This window comes from Cervus canadensis, chromosome 10 (assembly GCF_019320065.1).
Source record: "Cervus canadensis isolate Bull #8, Minnesota chromosome 10, ASM1932006v1, whole genome shotgun sequence".
Taxonomy (NCBI): domain Eukaryota; kingdom Metazoa; phylum Chordata; class Mammalia; order Artiodactyla; family Cervidae; genus Cervus; species Cervus canadensis.
Window position 1 is genome coordinate 48,731,826 of NC_057395.1, and position 16,799 is coordinate 48,748,624.

The window sequence follows — 16,799 nt, forward strand, 5'->3', positions numbered from 1 at the left end:
GCTATTTCTGAGCCAGGAAGCAGAAGATACCTCACCAGATACCAAATCTGCCATGCCGTGATTTCTAGCCTCCAAAACCGTAAGAAATGTTTTTGTTTCTGAACCACCCACTCTACGGTTTTCTCATAGGCATAACGAACCAAGACACCAAGTTGACCCAGATCCTTACTGCTTATCTTTCCTTCAGTTATCTTCTACAGTATTTCCTAGATTTGTTATCCCTTGTATTTAAGTACTTTACCCAAAGTATTTAAATGGGGGCTTTTGAGTGGCTAGACATAAAATCCCAAGTTCAATGTTTTTTATCTTCCAATCCTTAAAAATGCAAGGAGATCACATTGCCAACATCTGTTGGATCATCGAAAAAGTAAGAGTTCCAGAAAAACATACTTCTGCTTTACTGACTACACCAAAGCTTTTGACTGTGTGGATCACAACAAACTGTGGGACATTCTTAAAGAGATGGGAATAGATGGGAGTATCAGACCACCTTACCTGCCCTGATAAATTTGTATGCAGGTCAAGAAGCAACAGTTGGAATCAGACATGGAACTACAGACTGGTTCCAAATTGGTAAAGGAGTACGTCATGGCTGTATATTGTCACCCTGCTTATTTAACTTATATGCAGAGTACATCATGTGAAATGCCAGGCTGGATGAAGCACAAGCTGGAACCAAGATTGCCAGGAGAAATATCAATAACCTCAGATACGCAGATGACATCACCTTTATGGCAGAAAGAGAAGAACTAAAGAGCCTCTTGATGAAAGTGAAAGAGAGTGAAAAAGTTGGCTTAAAACAACATTCAAAAAACTATGATCATGACATCCGGTCCTATCACTTCATGGTAAACAGATGGGGAAACAATAGAAAACAGTTCGGACTTTATATTTTTGGGCTCCAAAATCACTGCAGATGGTGACTGAAGTCATGAAATTAAAAGACACTTGCTCCTTGGAAGAAAAGCTATGACCAACTTAGACAGCATATTAAAAACTAGAGACATTACTTTGCTGACAAGTTCCATCTAGTCAAAGCTATGGTTTTTCCAGGAATCATGTATGGATGTGAGAGTTGAACTATAAAGAAAGCTGAGTGCCGAAGAATTAATGATTTTGAACTATGGTGTTGGTGAAGACTCTTGAGACTCCCTTGGACTCCAAGGAGATAAAGCCAGTTAATCCCAAAGGAAATCAGTCCTGAATATTCTTTGGAAGGACTGATGTTGAAGCTCAAACTCCAATACTTTAGCCACCTAATGCGAAGAACTGACTTATTGGTAAAGACCCTGATGCTGGAAAAGATTGAAGGCAGGAGAAGGGGATGAAAGAGGATGAGATGTTTGGATGGCATCACTGACTTGATGGACATGAGTCTGAGCAAGCCCCAGGAGTTGGTGATGGGCAGGGAAGCCTGGCGTGCTGCAGTCCATGGGGTCGCAGAGTCGGACACAACTGAGTGAGTGAACTAAACTGAAAAATGTAACTCCTCTAACAGGGTTGATGGAAAACTTGGCATTCATGGGATGATCCTAGCTCTAAAGGGCTTCATTTTTGCTCATTCTCTCTGGAAGTTTATGTACCAACATGAAATAACCTCACAATAGTAAAATGTGACAGCACATACACCTTTAAATGTCCGAAAACTAAACAGTAAGTGGTATAGGAATGCATATATATGCAAGATTGTGAAGAAAAGCAAGGAAAGGATAAACCCCAAATCCAGGTAGTGGGTCTCTCTTGGGGAGGAATGGGGGTGTACCAGGTGAGAGGTCCATGGGGTGGGGGGTGGGGCTTTACCACTGGAACGTGCTGTTGTCCCAAGTGGGGGTGAGAACATGGGTATGAAATACCTCACATGCATTTTCCTCACGTATATAGTGGTGTAAGGTGAAACAGTTCATCTTGTAACTGGATGCTTAGCAGTGACTCATAGGTCAGGATATTGGGAACTGGAAGCAGCAGGTTGAATTCCTATGGAAGTAGCTGTGGTGTTCACTATGGCTCAAACTGCCAGAGACAAACGAGGGATACAGATGTGGATTTATTGTTGTTGTTCAGTCACTAAGTTGTGTCTGACTCTGACCCCATGGACTACAGGACACCAGGCCTCCCTGTCTTTCATCATCTCCTGGAGTATGCCCAAGTTCATGTCCATTGAATCAGTGATGCCATCTAACCATCTCTTCCTCTGCCACCCTCTTCTTTTGCCTCACTGAAAATGTCGACTCATTGGAAAAGACCTTGATGCTAGGAAAGACTGAAGGCAGTTGGAGAAAAGATGGAGATGGAGGAGTTCTAAGTCTGCTCTAAATTAAGAAATACGCCCAACAAGCACCTTTGGATTTGTCTTCATATTCCTCTGGGAACCATGCCTCTGACTGAATGAGCTGCTCTCAAGCTTGGCTTTGAGCTTTTCTGGCACCCACACCTCAGCATTTCCTGTACCAGCCTCAACCCTAAAGGGGCCCAGATTGCTCTGGGAACCCTAGATTCCACTATGTGGACATGACAGTCTTTCTGGTCACCAATACCTAAAAGGTCTCCAGCCTCCAGATGTCACTAATTTACTAAGAGACTCATAATTTCACCCCAAAGCCCAGCATGAGTGCATCCTCCAACCAAGGTCTCCTTTCCCCGTTAGGCATTCTCCCAAGGAGAGAAATGTTCTCTAGCCATAGGGGCCAATGATACTTCAGCAACTGCTATCCTCCTTTGAGTTTTTAATGTATCTGAACCTGTTGAACTGAAATTTTTATTAGTTGATTTCCCTCCCCTAGGTGATGACTTTTAATTAATGACGAGTTTCTTAAAGACCAGCCAAAGTACATGAACAGCAGAATTGCATCCAGGAGAGCTTTTATTTGTACGGAACAGTTTTAAAAATACAGAATAAAATAGCTTTATCTCTACTATTATTCACAACATCTGGTCCAAATATTACATATTAAAATACTTAAACGTTTAATGAAGGTATGTTAGAAAAACAATATGAAAATTCTTTTTAAAAACGCCATAAAAGAATTAGACATAGAAAACAACCCCACCCCAAATACCCTCAATATGCAAAATAAAAATAAAAACCAAACAAAATCCCAGAAAGGTATATAGCCAAAGTCAGTCACAAAAACTTAAGGAAAATATAGGCATCCCTACTGTTTTAAGAACAGTCAGAAATTGACTAACATGACAAAGGTTGCTATGAATGAACAAAAAGGGTCTTAACTTGACTGTCAGTAAGATGGCACCACTGGGGAGGGTGTCCTAAGTGCCAGGAAACACACAGAGCAATTCTAAGGAGTCTGGATATCACCAGTGTAGGGTGAGGGCAAGGAGGTCAAGAATAGCCTAAAAGGATAGGAATGTGTGAGAGGCTGCTGAAAAGGGATCTTCAGCATTAACATGCTTCAAGGGTCCAAGGGCAGAAGCTGAAGGCTGGCAAAAAATGGGCAACCGTCTTGCACTACTCCACTTGTGACTGCAGGAGGAATGGAGGGTAGAGGAAGTCCTATTCTCTGTGTCAAAATCGTTAAGGGGACAGAGCACAATACAAGTAACATGTGACGCCCCAAGTGTTTCCCTAAGACCAAGGGGTGGTTCCCTGAAGTGGGCCCTGTGAGAGCTCAGGCTGCCAGGGCATTCAGGGGACACAGCCGGGTGAGCAAACCAGGAGGCAATAGCCATGCCAGGCATGCTGCCCGCAGCTGTGTGTCCACCCCAAGCTGTGGGGGTGAGTATGCAGGATGCTGCCTCTCTGTGCACCAGACAGCTTCTGGGATGAGGCTTCTGCCACAGTTCCTTATTCATCTCCTATCTGGCCTGAACACTCTTGTGGCATTGATTATTATGGAAGATAGTTGTCAACTTCAAGTCTAAGTTGCTTGCTAGTACTAATATTTCAGCAGGGACACGTATTAAAGAAATAACAACTTAGCTCATGGTCATAAAATATATGAGTGGGTAAATAAAGTATAAACACATACTAGAGATTCATCAATGGAGAAATTCTATCATCACATGACATTGTCATGAAAATTATCATTCCCTCCCTGGAAAACTGTGACTATTATCCTGGGTAGAAATATTATTTTACTATATGGAAATACTGTAATATTCATGCATAAACCAGGTATAATCATGAAAGTCAGTGTTCTACAGTATGAAGCAAATTCTGTGTATGAATTTGTTACCAAGAAAACAGGAAACCGTCAGGACCCATGGATATACCATTCTCTTGTCTTGATCAATCACAAGAAACTTACTACAATCTAACAACACTGAAGCCCTCTTAAGAAAGATTCTGTATATCTATGTGAAATTCACTAGTGAGAGTGAGAATGAAAATTGCCTACAAAGACTGGAGGCATTTCCCATTTTTCTATGATCCACGTTAGATATTTTATCAAAACCAGTGTGGGTTCTCCCTTGCCCCCCACCAGTGATACTGTAGCGTCTTTTGTCCTATTTGTAAGTTTCTACTTTTCACATCATGATCACCAATATAAATGTGAAAATGGAGGGTGGGGGAGGTGTTCAAGTGGGAATTGGAGAATGAATGCTCTGTCCAAGGACATTCACATTCAAAACATCCTACAACGTTTAACTGGCCAAAGCGTGGGGTGTATGTGACCCCAATAATGCACATGGCAGGTGCACAGGCACAGTATCCCCCCAAACCTCCTTTTCAGGTATGTACTCAAACACAAGAAGCAAATGAATATAGTTTTTTTTTTTAACTACAGACTCATTCTGCAGTGTATCTGCAAGCAAGAGGACACTTCCTAACCTCCTGTCTCCTTCCCCCACCATGGACAGAGAATCAAAGTTGGCCCCAATGGAACGAGAAGGGGGAAAAGCCTCTTTTTCCAATAGGAGGTGTGGGCACAGGGCATCTTTGCACATTTTGAGGACTTGCACACGTCCTGAGTGTTACCCATTGGGAGGGAAGATGCCTGGGTCAAGTTAAACTGAAGGGAGCTTGTTCCTGAATTACCAATGGTTCCGAGGCTTTCATTTGGGTATTTGGTCATTCTGCTCATCTAGAGAGCAAGAATACTGCACATCTCTGGGCTATTTAACTGTTTCCCCACTGTTCAGAGGAGAGAAATTGGAGATGCTAAGCAAAATACAAACAGAATAAACTAGGCAATTAAGGTGACAACTAGGGCTGTCAGTCTTCAGGGCTTACCAAGTCAACAGGATGAAAATCATTAACCAGTGTGCTTCTAAATATGCTCCCCCCCCCAAAAAAAAACCCATACAAACTTAAATTTAGAGTCTTTCTTTACTTAATTTGCAATAAGGTTTTGGCAAAACATTGCAGTAGCTCTGGAGTGTTCTTGCCAGAATAGGTCTTAAAGCCCCAAACTTTACAGGAGTCAAGGAGGCCAGTTGTGGGGGCCAGAAATTCACTATGTGGATTCAAGGCTGCCAAGAACCATGTGCCCACTGCCTGTAAACAATCAGGTAAATAAACACTTAAGAAGCACTATCTCATGAAACAAGGTCACTCAGGCTTTTCCTTTGAAAATTTCAAACCAAATTCAGTAAGTCATTTTTGTCAGAAATAATTTAATGTTACTAATAAGAATTTAACAGAGGGGGACTGCTAGCTGCTTTTCTTACCTCTTCAACAAGAAAGGCAGCATTTGGTCAGGGAATCTAGTCTTCCCCTCTGGAAAATAAGAATCCAGTGGACATTCAACATGACAACCCACAGAAAGTTTCCTTAAGCCTTAACTGCCAGATGTGAATGGCAACTTAACTGCAGTGATTAATTTACCAGGATGCCGAACCATTCAATATGGCAGCGGTTTTGTCACCTGCCCTGGCTTCCCTTCTTCAGAAAACAAATCAACGTATAACTTAACTTATGGTTTCTGGGCTCTGGTCCAGCAGTCAGTTTGATAAACAGATTAAGCATTATGTATTTACACTTTCATGGTATCAAGCAATACAAAACACAACCACAATAATGGTTACTGGCCTTCTAGAGCCATGACAACAAACTTCCCTGTTGGTGTCCATAGCTTTAACAAATGCTGGTTCCTTTCTTAACGGGGGATAGGAGATGAGGGACAGGTAATAGGGATGTAAGGTAAGAGGGTCACATGGAAAAACACTGATTTAAAAAACCCATAATCAGTAACATTAAATAGGAATAAAATCTTGTAATTACAAATACACACAACAATAACTGACATCCATGTCAGCAGAGCCAAGATCCTCATAAACATCTGCTTGGTGCCTTTGTGTGGCACTGTATACCCATCACACCAGCCAGGAGTGATAAATACCAGATAGAGTGTCTCAGCTACTAGTAATAAGGAGACCAATAAGAGACAGGTTGGCCTAGCTTGGGCCAAGGTGGCACCAAGAAAGTGTAACTGAGAATCAGATACTGATTTCAAGGTAATTTCCCTTCTTGTCCAGTCCCCTAATTTCCATTCTATCTGTGGACAGACTTTACCCATGCACAGATTTGGGCAGAGTGTAAAGCATGTCACTGTTTTCAATTGGCCAGTAGCCACCTACACACAGTATCAGGGATCATAAAATCACACTTGACCAGTCAGTTGTGACAGTGCAAGGATATTGGTACCCCTTGACCAGAGGAGGTCTCTGTAGGTGCAGGTCCTGGTGCTTCCAAGGACAGAAAGCCCCTGAACCCTGGAGGTGGCCTGTAAGAAAGCTAGCACAGGGTGTTAGAAGGGGACTAAAAACAAGGAGTCACTGTAGACTTCAAGCATCCACTCCCACAGGAGAGCAGGAACTTTAAACTCAGTGACCATGACCATCAACGGATGTTCTCAAGGGCTTAAATAAAAAGATAGATGAGACATCGTTATTAGACATGATCACAACCCACAAGAAAAAAGCTACCTGTAATCTGTCTTAGCTCTGGGGTGGATAATATAAATGCAGATCTACAAACATATATGTTACTGCTTGTTACTCAGCAAGGAACTACAGGTTCATGCCTCACTGTGGCCAGGCCACAGGATGAGCTACGGCTATACTGTGGCCTGTGAGTCTTCATCTGAACTCCGGCTACTAGTGCTCTTCCCGAGGCCTTTCCACGTGTAGCCTGCAAAGGTTGGGCTGATGGGTAAGTAGCTGAAACATCTGTATTTTTTAATAACGTTCATGCCAAATGGCAAATCATAGGATTCCATGCCATCAAGAGACTTGCTCCCTTTGCCCACGCCCTTCTTCCATTTTCTGATTCCTCTTTCCTCTGGAGTACCTGTGGAACACAAACAGCAAAACAAAAACAGAACAATGGAATGTTTAGTTAAACAGTTTTACCAAGAATTGAGATTCTCTGCTTCTGTTGTCCCATAGATTGAATGGACAGGATGACAGAAAAGAGCACTTGAAGAAGTTTTTGATGCTCAAACCAGAAATCTAAGAATCACTAACCCGGCAAAACAAATATGTCTAAAACACAGATTTGATCTTGCAAAATAGGGTCAGAATCCTTATTACATCTCACAATGACCTCACTACTTGGTCACTGCACACCCACTACCCTCCTCATAGACATCAGTTCAATTCAGTTGCTCAGTCATGTCCGACTCTTTGCTACCCCACGGACTGCAGCACACCAGGCCTCCCTGTCCATCACCAACTCCTGGAGTTGACTCAAACTCATGTCCATTGAGTCGGTGATGCCATCCAACCATCTCTTCCTCTGTTGTCCCATTCTCCTCCCGCCTTCAATCTTTCCCAGCATCAGGGTCTTTTCAAATGAGTCAATTCTTCACATCAGGTGGCCAAAGTATTGGAGTTTCAGCTTCAGCATCAGTCCTTCCAAAGAACATTCAGGACTGATTTCCTTTACGATGGACTGGCTGGATCTCCTTGCTGTCCAAGGGACTCTCAAGAGTCTTCTCCAACACCACAGTTCAAAAGCATTAATTCTTTGGCACTCAGCTTTCTTTATCTAGACATACCACTTTTTATACTGCTTTGCTCCTTTTACTGGGGGGTAGGGTGCGTTTGTCACAAATTCCCCACTTGTGGTCCTATAAGGATGAACTTCCACTGGTGAAACACTCCTGGCAATTCTGTATCCTGACAGAGCAATCAGTGAGACAGATCTGGATCTTCATGGTTCAGCACTCTGGACTCCTTTTCAAAAGTCTTTATAGTGCAGATAGCACTGGTACCTGCTTTTAGCTCCATGGGAGCCCTAACAACATATATCTCTGCCTGAGCCTGGGTGATGAGTCTATCCTATGGTGCAGGACTTAAGAACTTCTCATTATTTTCACATATATAAGCTATGCCCTCCCATGGGCACTTCAGTAATGAAACTGACCATTCCCATCTGCCTGACTCCTTTGTCTCTCTATTAAGTGCTGGCTTAGGAAAGAAAGAGGATATTACTGACCTCCCACAAATGTAACACCTTCCACCTACTCATGTGTGTGATTCCCTCTGCCCGATGTGTTCATCTCTCATTTCCCCAGTAACCTCTTTTTGATTGAGGCTTTTGGAGGTAGATTAAGGGCAAAATCTCAACAGAACCTTTAAGCTCAAAAATAAACATAACCCTTCCCTAACAGACGATGAATCTACCAGTGTGTCCATGGCGGCATTTTACAATACAAAGTAACCTTCTCTAGGAAGCCACAAGGCAGGCCCCACATCGCATCTTAAGTCTGTCACCCAGCACTTGGCATAGAAGGAGGAGGAATGCTGTCCACTGGTAGCAGCTGGCTCAGAAGTATGTGAACAAGTCAATGAAAGCCAAACTGCAGGGCTCCAGGCAAGGCTGAGCAGGAGGGCAGGTAGCTGGAGCATGCTTAAGGCATCCTGCTGCCATACCACCATATACAAGGAATTCACCTGTTTTCTCTTAGAGATAATTCAGCAAGAAGGAAAAAACTAAGTTTACTAGCAAAAAGGTGATTCATGAAAGGTGGCTCAAGGTAAAACCTTAACCACTTTAATAAAGTTTAATCACTGATGGCTTTGAACTGACTCATGCTTCCTGCTTCCCATATTTATTTGGCAAAAAAGTAAGTCACATATGTAATAAGCATGTTCGATATATGCCACATACCTGGGATGGTGTTATCCAAAATAAAAGCCACACAGCCTCCTACAAACATGGCAGTTGTGAGAAGAACATTCAACACTTGATCGATTCCTGTTATCCCTAAAAACAACATAGCAACAGGTCACAGTCAGTCAGAATAGACTTGTCCTTGACTTAGAAAGGAACACTGGGGTGGAGCGTAATTGCCAGTCAATGCAGTGCATCAAAGTGCAAATTTCTATTTTGCATGTATAAATTCTTGCCAGTAATGCCTTAAACTATTATGACAATAATAGTAAATAAACTATTTAAACTACCTTCGACAGTAATCAAGTTATCTCCATAAGAAAAATTTCTAACAATGATTCACAGAAAGTAAATCTAACAGAGTGGACTTTCTGGGTGGTCCAGTGGTTAAGAATTCCAATGCAGGGGACGAGTGTTCGGTCCCTAGTTAGGGAACTAAGACCCCAAATGCCTCCGAGCAACTAAGCCTGTGTACTGCAACTAGAGAACCTGCACACTGCTCAATGAAAGATCCTGTGTACCACAACTAAGACCCAGAACAGTCCCCACCCAAAATCTAATAGAGTGAAGTTCACTCTACAGTGAACTATGAAGCCTTCAGGGGTGTGGGAGAGTGTTGCTTGCAGATTAAAAAAAAATCAATATAAAAGATGGCTGCTGTAAGGTTGAAAATTTTACAAAGTGAATAACAAGATGACAAAAATATTTGTGAGATCAGCAATCAAATGAAGGGCTTCAGAATTCTGGGTTACTAATTAGTGCTTAGCTGCTTTTAATTTAGAGCAAATTTATTTCTAAAGATGTCATTATATGAATGAGATACATTAAAATAGAAATTCACACACTTTTTGTATTTAAAAATATAATGATCTCCAACAGAAAAACAACACGTTTGGTGAGAATGTGGAGAAAGAGAAATCATTGTGTTCAACATACCTGAGGGGAATGTTGTGAGCAATGTTCCATAGCTCACCTGCTATGGAAAACAGGTGTTCCTCAAAAAGTTAAACAGAATGGCCCAACAATTCTATTCCTAGGCATATACCCAAAAGAATTAAAAACAGGTACTCAAATAGTCCTCACTACCAGGCAGATTCTGTTATTTGTGAATTGCCTACACACTGAAATTTATTTGTAAACCCAAAATGAACACTGTGGTGCTTTTAGTCATTCACGGACATGTACAAAGCAGTGAATATTTTGAGTCACCCAACACACATGTTCCCAGCCGAGGTTAAACAAGGTAATGCTCTGCCTTCTGGTTTTAGCTTTCAGACTGTAAACAACATTCTTTTAGCAGCCTGCATAATACCACATTTTTTTTTGCATTTTTGTGCTTCTTCATTGGTGATCTCGCTATTTAAAACAGCCCCATTGTAAGATGGCCATGATGCGTCTCATGGAGAAAATACGTGAGATGAATGTCATTCAGGCATGAGATCTAGTGCTATTGACTGTGTTCTCCCAAGAGCAATGGTTCAGGATTTGCTAGGTCCATATTCATGGGGATTTTATAGACCATAACTACCATGAGTGAGAACTGCCTGTACTTGCACATTATTGTCCATGACAGTACTATTTACACCAGTCAAAAAGCAGAAACAACCCAAATGTGCATCAGTGGAAAAATGGATAAACAGATTACGGTATACACATATAATGGAATATTATCTAGCCATAAAAAGAAATGAAATACTTATATATGGATAAATCTTGAAAGCATTCTGACAAATGAAAGAAGCCAGACATAAAAGGTCCATAATGTAGGATTCCATTTATGAAACATCCAGAATAGGTAAATTCATAGAAATAGAAAGCAGACTGGTGGTTGCCAGGAGCTGAGAGGAAGGGAAATGATGGGGGTTAACTATTTAATGGGTATGAAATTTTACTTTGGGCTGATGAGAATGTTTTAGAAACCAGATAGAGGTGGTGATTATACAACATTGTAAATGTACTAAAATACCACTGATCTGTTCACTTTAACATGATTAATTTTATGTTATGTGAATATCAGCTAAAAAAAAAAAAATACACACATACATATATAAAATGATCCCCAATTCTGCATAAAATGTCAGCAACAAAATTTGTTTCTTAAGATATTCTTCCTTTGTTCATTCTTTACAACATTTGGGTATTAACATAAAAAGGAATTGGGGACTTCCCTGGTGGTCCAGTGGTTAAGACTTTGTCCTCCAATGCAGGGGTTGCAGGTTTAAACCCTGGTCAGGGAGCTAAGATCCAACATGCCTTGTGGCCAAAAAGTCAAAACATTAAACAGAAGTAATGTCACCAAGTTCAATAAAGACTTTATTGAACAGTCCACATCACAAAGAACTTTTTAAAAAAGGAATTAAACATACACACACTACTATATATAAAATAGGTAACTAATGAGCACCTATTGCAGAGCACAGAGAATTCTACTCAGTGCTCTGTGGTGACCCAAATGGGAAGGAAATCCACAAAAGAGGGGGCATGTATATTTGTATGATTCACTTTGCTGTACAACAGAAATGTACACAACACTGTAAAGCAACTATATTCCAATAAAATTTTTTTTAAATGGTTGATCTTGAACTCAAAATATTTGTAATCCCAATAGAAAAACATGTATAGCAAAGTGTATGATGAGTTTCAAGAAATTCTAAATTTTAATATAGCCTTAGTCTGAAAAATCAAAAGGTTTTACAGAGGCATTCTGCCAAAGGGTAGGATCCTCATTTGTTTGGCTTTTTTTTCAAAAAAAGAACATATGGAAGCAGGAAGAAGAAAAAAGAGAAAAGGAAGGAAGGGAGACTGTGCCATGCACATCAGTTATATGCATGCGCCAACTCAAGTGGGGAGTGCAAAGGGATTCAAGTTAAACTTCGGCCAAGTGGGACTGCAATGAAATACACAGGTGAACGAACATTCATTGAAATGACTCCTGAAGTTCCGTGAACTGGTGGCTGTGGTTCCAATTTTGCCACAAGATTCATGGCCTGTTTCTCCTACCTGTGACGAGAGGGTTCTGTCTGAGGTAACTTGGAAGGACGAGCCCAAAGAAGATTGAAAATCCAAGCACAAAGAGGTTCCGGGAAGAATTTAAATCAATGAACTGCAAGTTAGAGAGTCCAACAGCTGTGATCATTCCTAGAGAGAAAACATCACACCACAAGTTCCATTATCTCACCTATGGCATGGATGACAAATACGCTGTCTAGGGCAGACTCCCTACAATGGCCTTTCTCTGTCCCATCAGAAACAAGTTGGGAGACCTGTGTAGTGTCAGGATGGAACCAGAATGTAACCACCTGACTCAGGCACTATCTGGGTTTATTCAGGGGCATAAACATTATACTTTCTTTAGACCAGGCAGAAAACTAAAGACAATGGTTCCCCTTAAAAACTCAATTCAAACATTTCAATTACATTAGAATACGGGCCTGAATATCAGGTCCCTGATTACTACACTGAATGGCACAGAGATCAAATTGACTCCCTTCTATAAAAACCGACAGTTTTAAATGGCCCACAGGGAAAAGATATCTGAGCTTAAATCAATTATAAATGGCAACTAGGGAATTCCTTGGTGGTCCAGTGGTTAAGACTGTGCTTACAGTGCAGGGGGTGTGGGTTCGATTCCTGGTCAGAGAACTGGGAACTAAGGTCCCACATGCTTTTCTATGGCCATACCACCCTGAACATGCCCCATTTCATCTGAGCTCAGTAACTAAGCAGGGTCAGGCCTGGTTAGTACTTGCATGGGAGATCCCACATGCTGTACGGTATGGACAAATGAAAGAGAAAAGAAAAGAAAAGAACATTGCTCCTGAAGGTCTTATCTGCAATTAAATCCGTAATGGAATAATTCAGCTACAAGAAAAGAAACAGCTTCTATACCACATTAAAAAATGTGATATCCAAAGATACCTGCAGAGGATATTCAAGGCAGCATGATTTCAATAAAGCATGATAAGAACCTTAAAAAAATGGCAACTAGAGACTAAAATTTAATCTGATTTTTCCTAGCTCAGTTATTCTACCTTTAATATCAATTCAACTTAGAAAGTGATATGCATTTATATGTTTATAAGGTACATCCTTTTGTATTTTAAAATAAAAATTTATCATTACCTTCAGTCTCACTGAAGGAATTCCTTACCAATGTGAAGAAAGAAAAGGAGCTTGAGGAGAAAGCCAACTATCAAGGAAATGGAATTTTACCAAAGAGAGTACAGAAGAGGGCGCCAAGTACAGGATCTGGAAGGGAGGCGAAGAGGGCGCTGAACTTTCCGATCATGCCCAGCGCCAGCATGAGGGCTGCGCCGTACTGTATCACCCGACGACTGCCGACCTGCAGGGCACACAGAGGGCAGAGACAGGTATTCACCGTGAGGGCCTCCAAGAGCACACACAACTACTCAGGTCCCAGCAGGCAAATGTGACCAAAACCCATAGACAAAATCTAGATTACTCTTAAGACTTTTAGTTAAGAGGGTCTAACTTTACAGAATCTTTTTTTTTTTTTTTTTAACTTTACAGAATCTTTAGTCTAACTTTTCAATAAGGATTGATATCAACACATAACTACTAAAAACACATCCAGGGTAAAAAGATTCTCACCACCTTTCCTTGTTTCCATCCCATCTGGTTCCTGCTGGAAGCTGACTCCTCTGCTTCATTTGACTATGGGGACCCCAGGGCTTGACCTATGGTCTCTGAGCCCTGGGCAATGTCACCTCACTCTGCACTCACTCCTGAGCTGTGGTCTTGGGTTTCTTAATGCCTGCAGCCACCAGCCAGGGTGATCTTGTAGTGTCTCAAATCCAAAATGCAAAAAGTACACTTGGCCCCTGCTTTTCTTCTGGGTTCTGGCAGATCAGACAAAACAGTTCTGGAACTTCTCCTCCTGGCATATTATTCATGAGAGGTGGCACAGCCTAGAGACCACCGTGTACAGGCTTCTAGAGCCCAGCTGCCTGACTCCTACCTCTGCTCCATCTCTAACCATATGATGGGCATTAGTCTCTCTGGGTGGCAGGATCCTCATCTCTGTAACAATGAACAGTGTGCTTCTGCTTTGAGGATTAAATAAGCTGCATGTAAAATAGTCTGAACAACACCTGGCAAGCATTAGGTTATTTGATAGCCTCCCATCTGAGCTTGCTTCCTATGGCCTTTCTTCTGCCCACCTGTCCTCTCCACTGTAATGGAGTAACCTCTTTAACATCATGATTTCGGAGGTCAGGTCCCTGACTAAGTCTTCTGGTGCTCATCCCCCTCCTGGCCAGTTCTTAGACACACATCAAAGTACTGATACTACCCTAAAGCTACCTTCTCTGCAAAGCCTTCTTTCATTCCAAGGCTCGACTCTCCCAACATTGGACTTCTGCAGCATCACACACAGCATTTCCGATGTGGTCCCAACTTTATTGGTTAAGTTTGATCTCTGCCTTCTAGAAGCTTCCATCTAGTCCATGGTGAGTCACCCAGGTAGCAAGAGACGGAGCTGGCACTGGGCTCAAGAATCCTGTACTATTGGTCTCTACTCTGTGCTGCCTCTTCCAAGAGAACATCCTGAGGACATAAACTGAATAAAAGAGCTTCCAGAAATGGAACAGTGTCCACAATGGTTTATGTGTGAGTTACAATGAATAGGAAATGGATATTTAAATAACTAAAACGAAATGAAATGTAAAAACGGACTCAGTTGTACTAGCTACATTTCAAGTGTTCAGTAGGAATAAGTGGTTGGGGGCTCCCTCAGGGGATAGTGCAAGTACAGAACATTTCTACTACTGCACCATTCTCCTGGATGATGCTGGGCTAGACCTTCCAAGAGCTTCTCAATGAGCCCAAGGGTCAAGTTCAGAGTAAGAAGCAAATCTTTTACTAAGCTACGCAGCTAGAATCAGTCACAGCTGATGCTGGAGCCTAGCTTCCATTATTCCAATTTACAGCTCATCCTATTATACCACCACTAAGTGCAGGGATGCAGTAAAAAGGGTCATGCAAATAGGAAACGGAGCAAAATGACTTACGTTTGGCTGTATTACATGATAAGGAAGCCTTTCATTTACAAAAAGCAAACATTTTCAAGGACCAGCACTTTGGAGGGGGAGGTGATGGATACAAATGTAAGTAAGTCATAAGCTTATGGTCAAATAATGGTACTGCTGCAATTATTAGGCTGTGCGAGAGTCCAGTGGGAAGAAAAAACTCTGAAAAGTTGGGGAGGATTCCCTAGAGATGGTCTTGAGGCCTGAGTAAGATACAGAGCAACCAGACAGAGGGATCCCTCTTCCGGCAGAGTCACCCCTGTTAGATGTGCAGTGGGGAGGACTGGGCTGGCCCCAAGGATGCCTGAAACAATAAATCTTGTATGAAAACCATGCATGGAGGGCTGATCTCCCTTAGACGCTATCCAAAAAAAGCAGCGAGTTAGTCACTCTTTTGTTCAACAAACATTAACTGAGTGCCTATTATACATTTCTACTCTAAACACCAGAGACACAGCCCTAAAATCCCTGCCCTCCTGGTGCTTATGTGAAGCCTTCACATCTTTCTCACTGCACACTCGCTGGAATCGCTTCCTAGGCTCCCTTCTGATCTCCTTCTTGAACTGCAGCTCTGCCTCCAGGGCCACTGAAAAACTGACACTGCATTTCTGACTTTCCAAAAGTGTTCAATAGGATGGTATGCTGCAGAGGAGAAATGATCTCCTTCTGGATACCATCAAAAAAGATAGTGTGGCCGAGAAGATGGTGTTTACTCTTCCCAGAAATAAACTTAGGTCTACATACTGTATAACAATATCTCTAGTTTGCTTATCTAACCATGTGCTAAATGTTTTACATGAAGTAATTTCAAAATTTTGCAAGCTATTGTTATTAGACAAGGGCACAGAAATTCAGAGAGGTGATGTAACTTGCCTGTGGTCATGTTAGGAGAATATGATGGAGCCAGGGCTGAATCCAAAGCAACCACCTCCCTACTGTGTCATGCTGCCCTCTTCTGTGGGACAGACATTGGAACACTCTGAACGTAGCAGTACTGCACATGGAATCCGACCCATCCAACCCGCAGAACTTCAGAACACAGCAAGGTAGGCAGCCTCACCTCTAATCAAGTAGTTAGAATGTCCATGTCTGTACATGGAATGCCGTAACTGGATAAAGGATAGCAAATAGGAGAGTTGCCAGGAAATGGCAACAGATCCTCAGAAAGAGCTACAGATCACCCTCTTTCTATATATTCTGGAAGACTGATACAATGGTCCAGACTAATGCTATCTGAAGGAATTTCACACGATGATGGAAATGTTCTGTATCTGTGCTTTCCTTTGGCATCCACCAGCCACATGTAGCTATTGAATACCATACTGGACAACACAGATCTAGATCTAGAACTGCTAGATTTCACATATGAGTTCTTATCAGAAAAGCAACTGTTCCAAGCCCTTCAGCTGGATAAAAGACAGGAGACAGCCTTGAATCTTCTGCTTCCTTCTTCCTGGGCAGGGATCTTCCATTAGCCACATGGTTTAGGCCACAGAGAAGCTTCTGGTGCTAGTTCTACTTCCCCACCCTAAGGTATCTGTGTAGATGGCTCAATTATAGCCCCTTGTGAGTCAGGGTAATGGAGCCCACTCCAGGGTTGATATTGCCCCTCAAACCGATAAGGCTAGGCAAAGTGGCTCCAAAGGAACTCAGAAGGAAGATCAATTGGCTCAATTAAA

At 41.9% G+C, this 16,799-nt stretch overlaps 1 protein-coding gene across 3 annotated transcripts in view; it reads right to left on the reverse strand.

The window, feature by feature from the left end:
• Positions 1–2,842: 2,842 nt before the first annotated feature.
• The window catches only part of SLC23A2 (solute carrier family 23 member 2), a 139,420-nt gene continuing 125,463 nt past the window's right edge, over positions 2,843–16,799 (reverse strand). For all 3 annotated transcript variants that reach the window (XM_043478813.1, XM_043478814.1, XM_043478815.1), the window contains 4 exons: positions 13,286–13,415; positions 12,074–12,211; positions 9,071–9,166; positions 2,843–7,246 (listed from right to left, as the gene is read on the reverse strand). In XM_043478813.1, the coding sequence (XP_043334748.1) occupies positions 7,014–7,246; positions 9,071–9,166; positions 12,074–12,211; positions 13,286–13,415 (597 nt within the window). In that variant the 3' untranslated portion in view covers positions 2,843–7,013. The remainder of the gene's footprint in view (positions 7,247–9,070; positions 9,167–12,073; positions 12,212–13,285; positions 13,416–16,799) is intronic.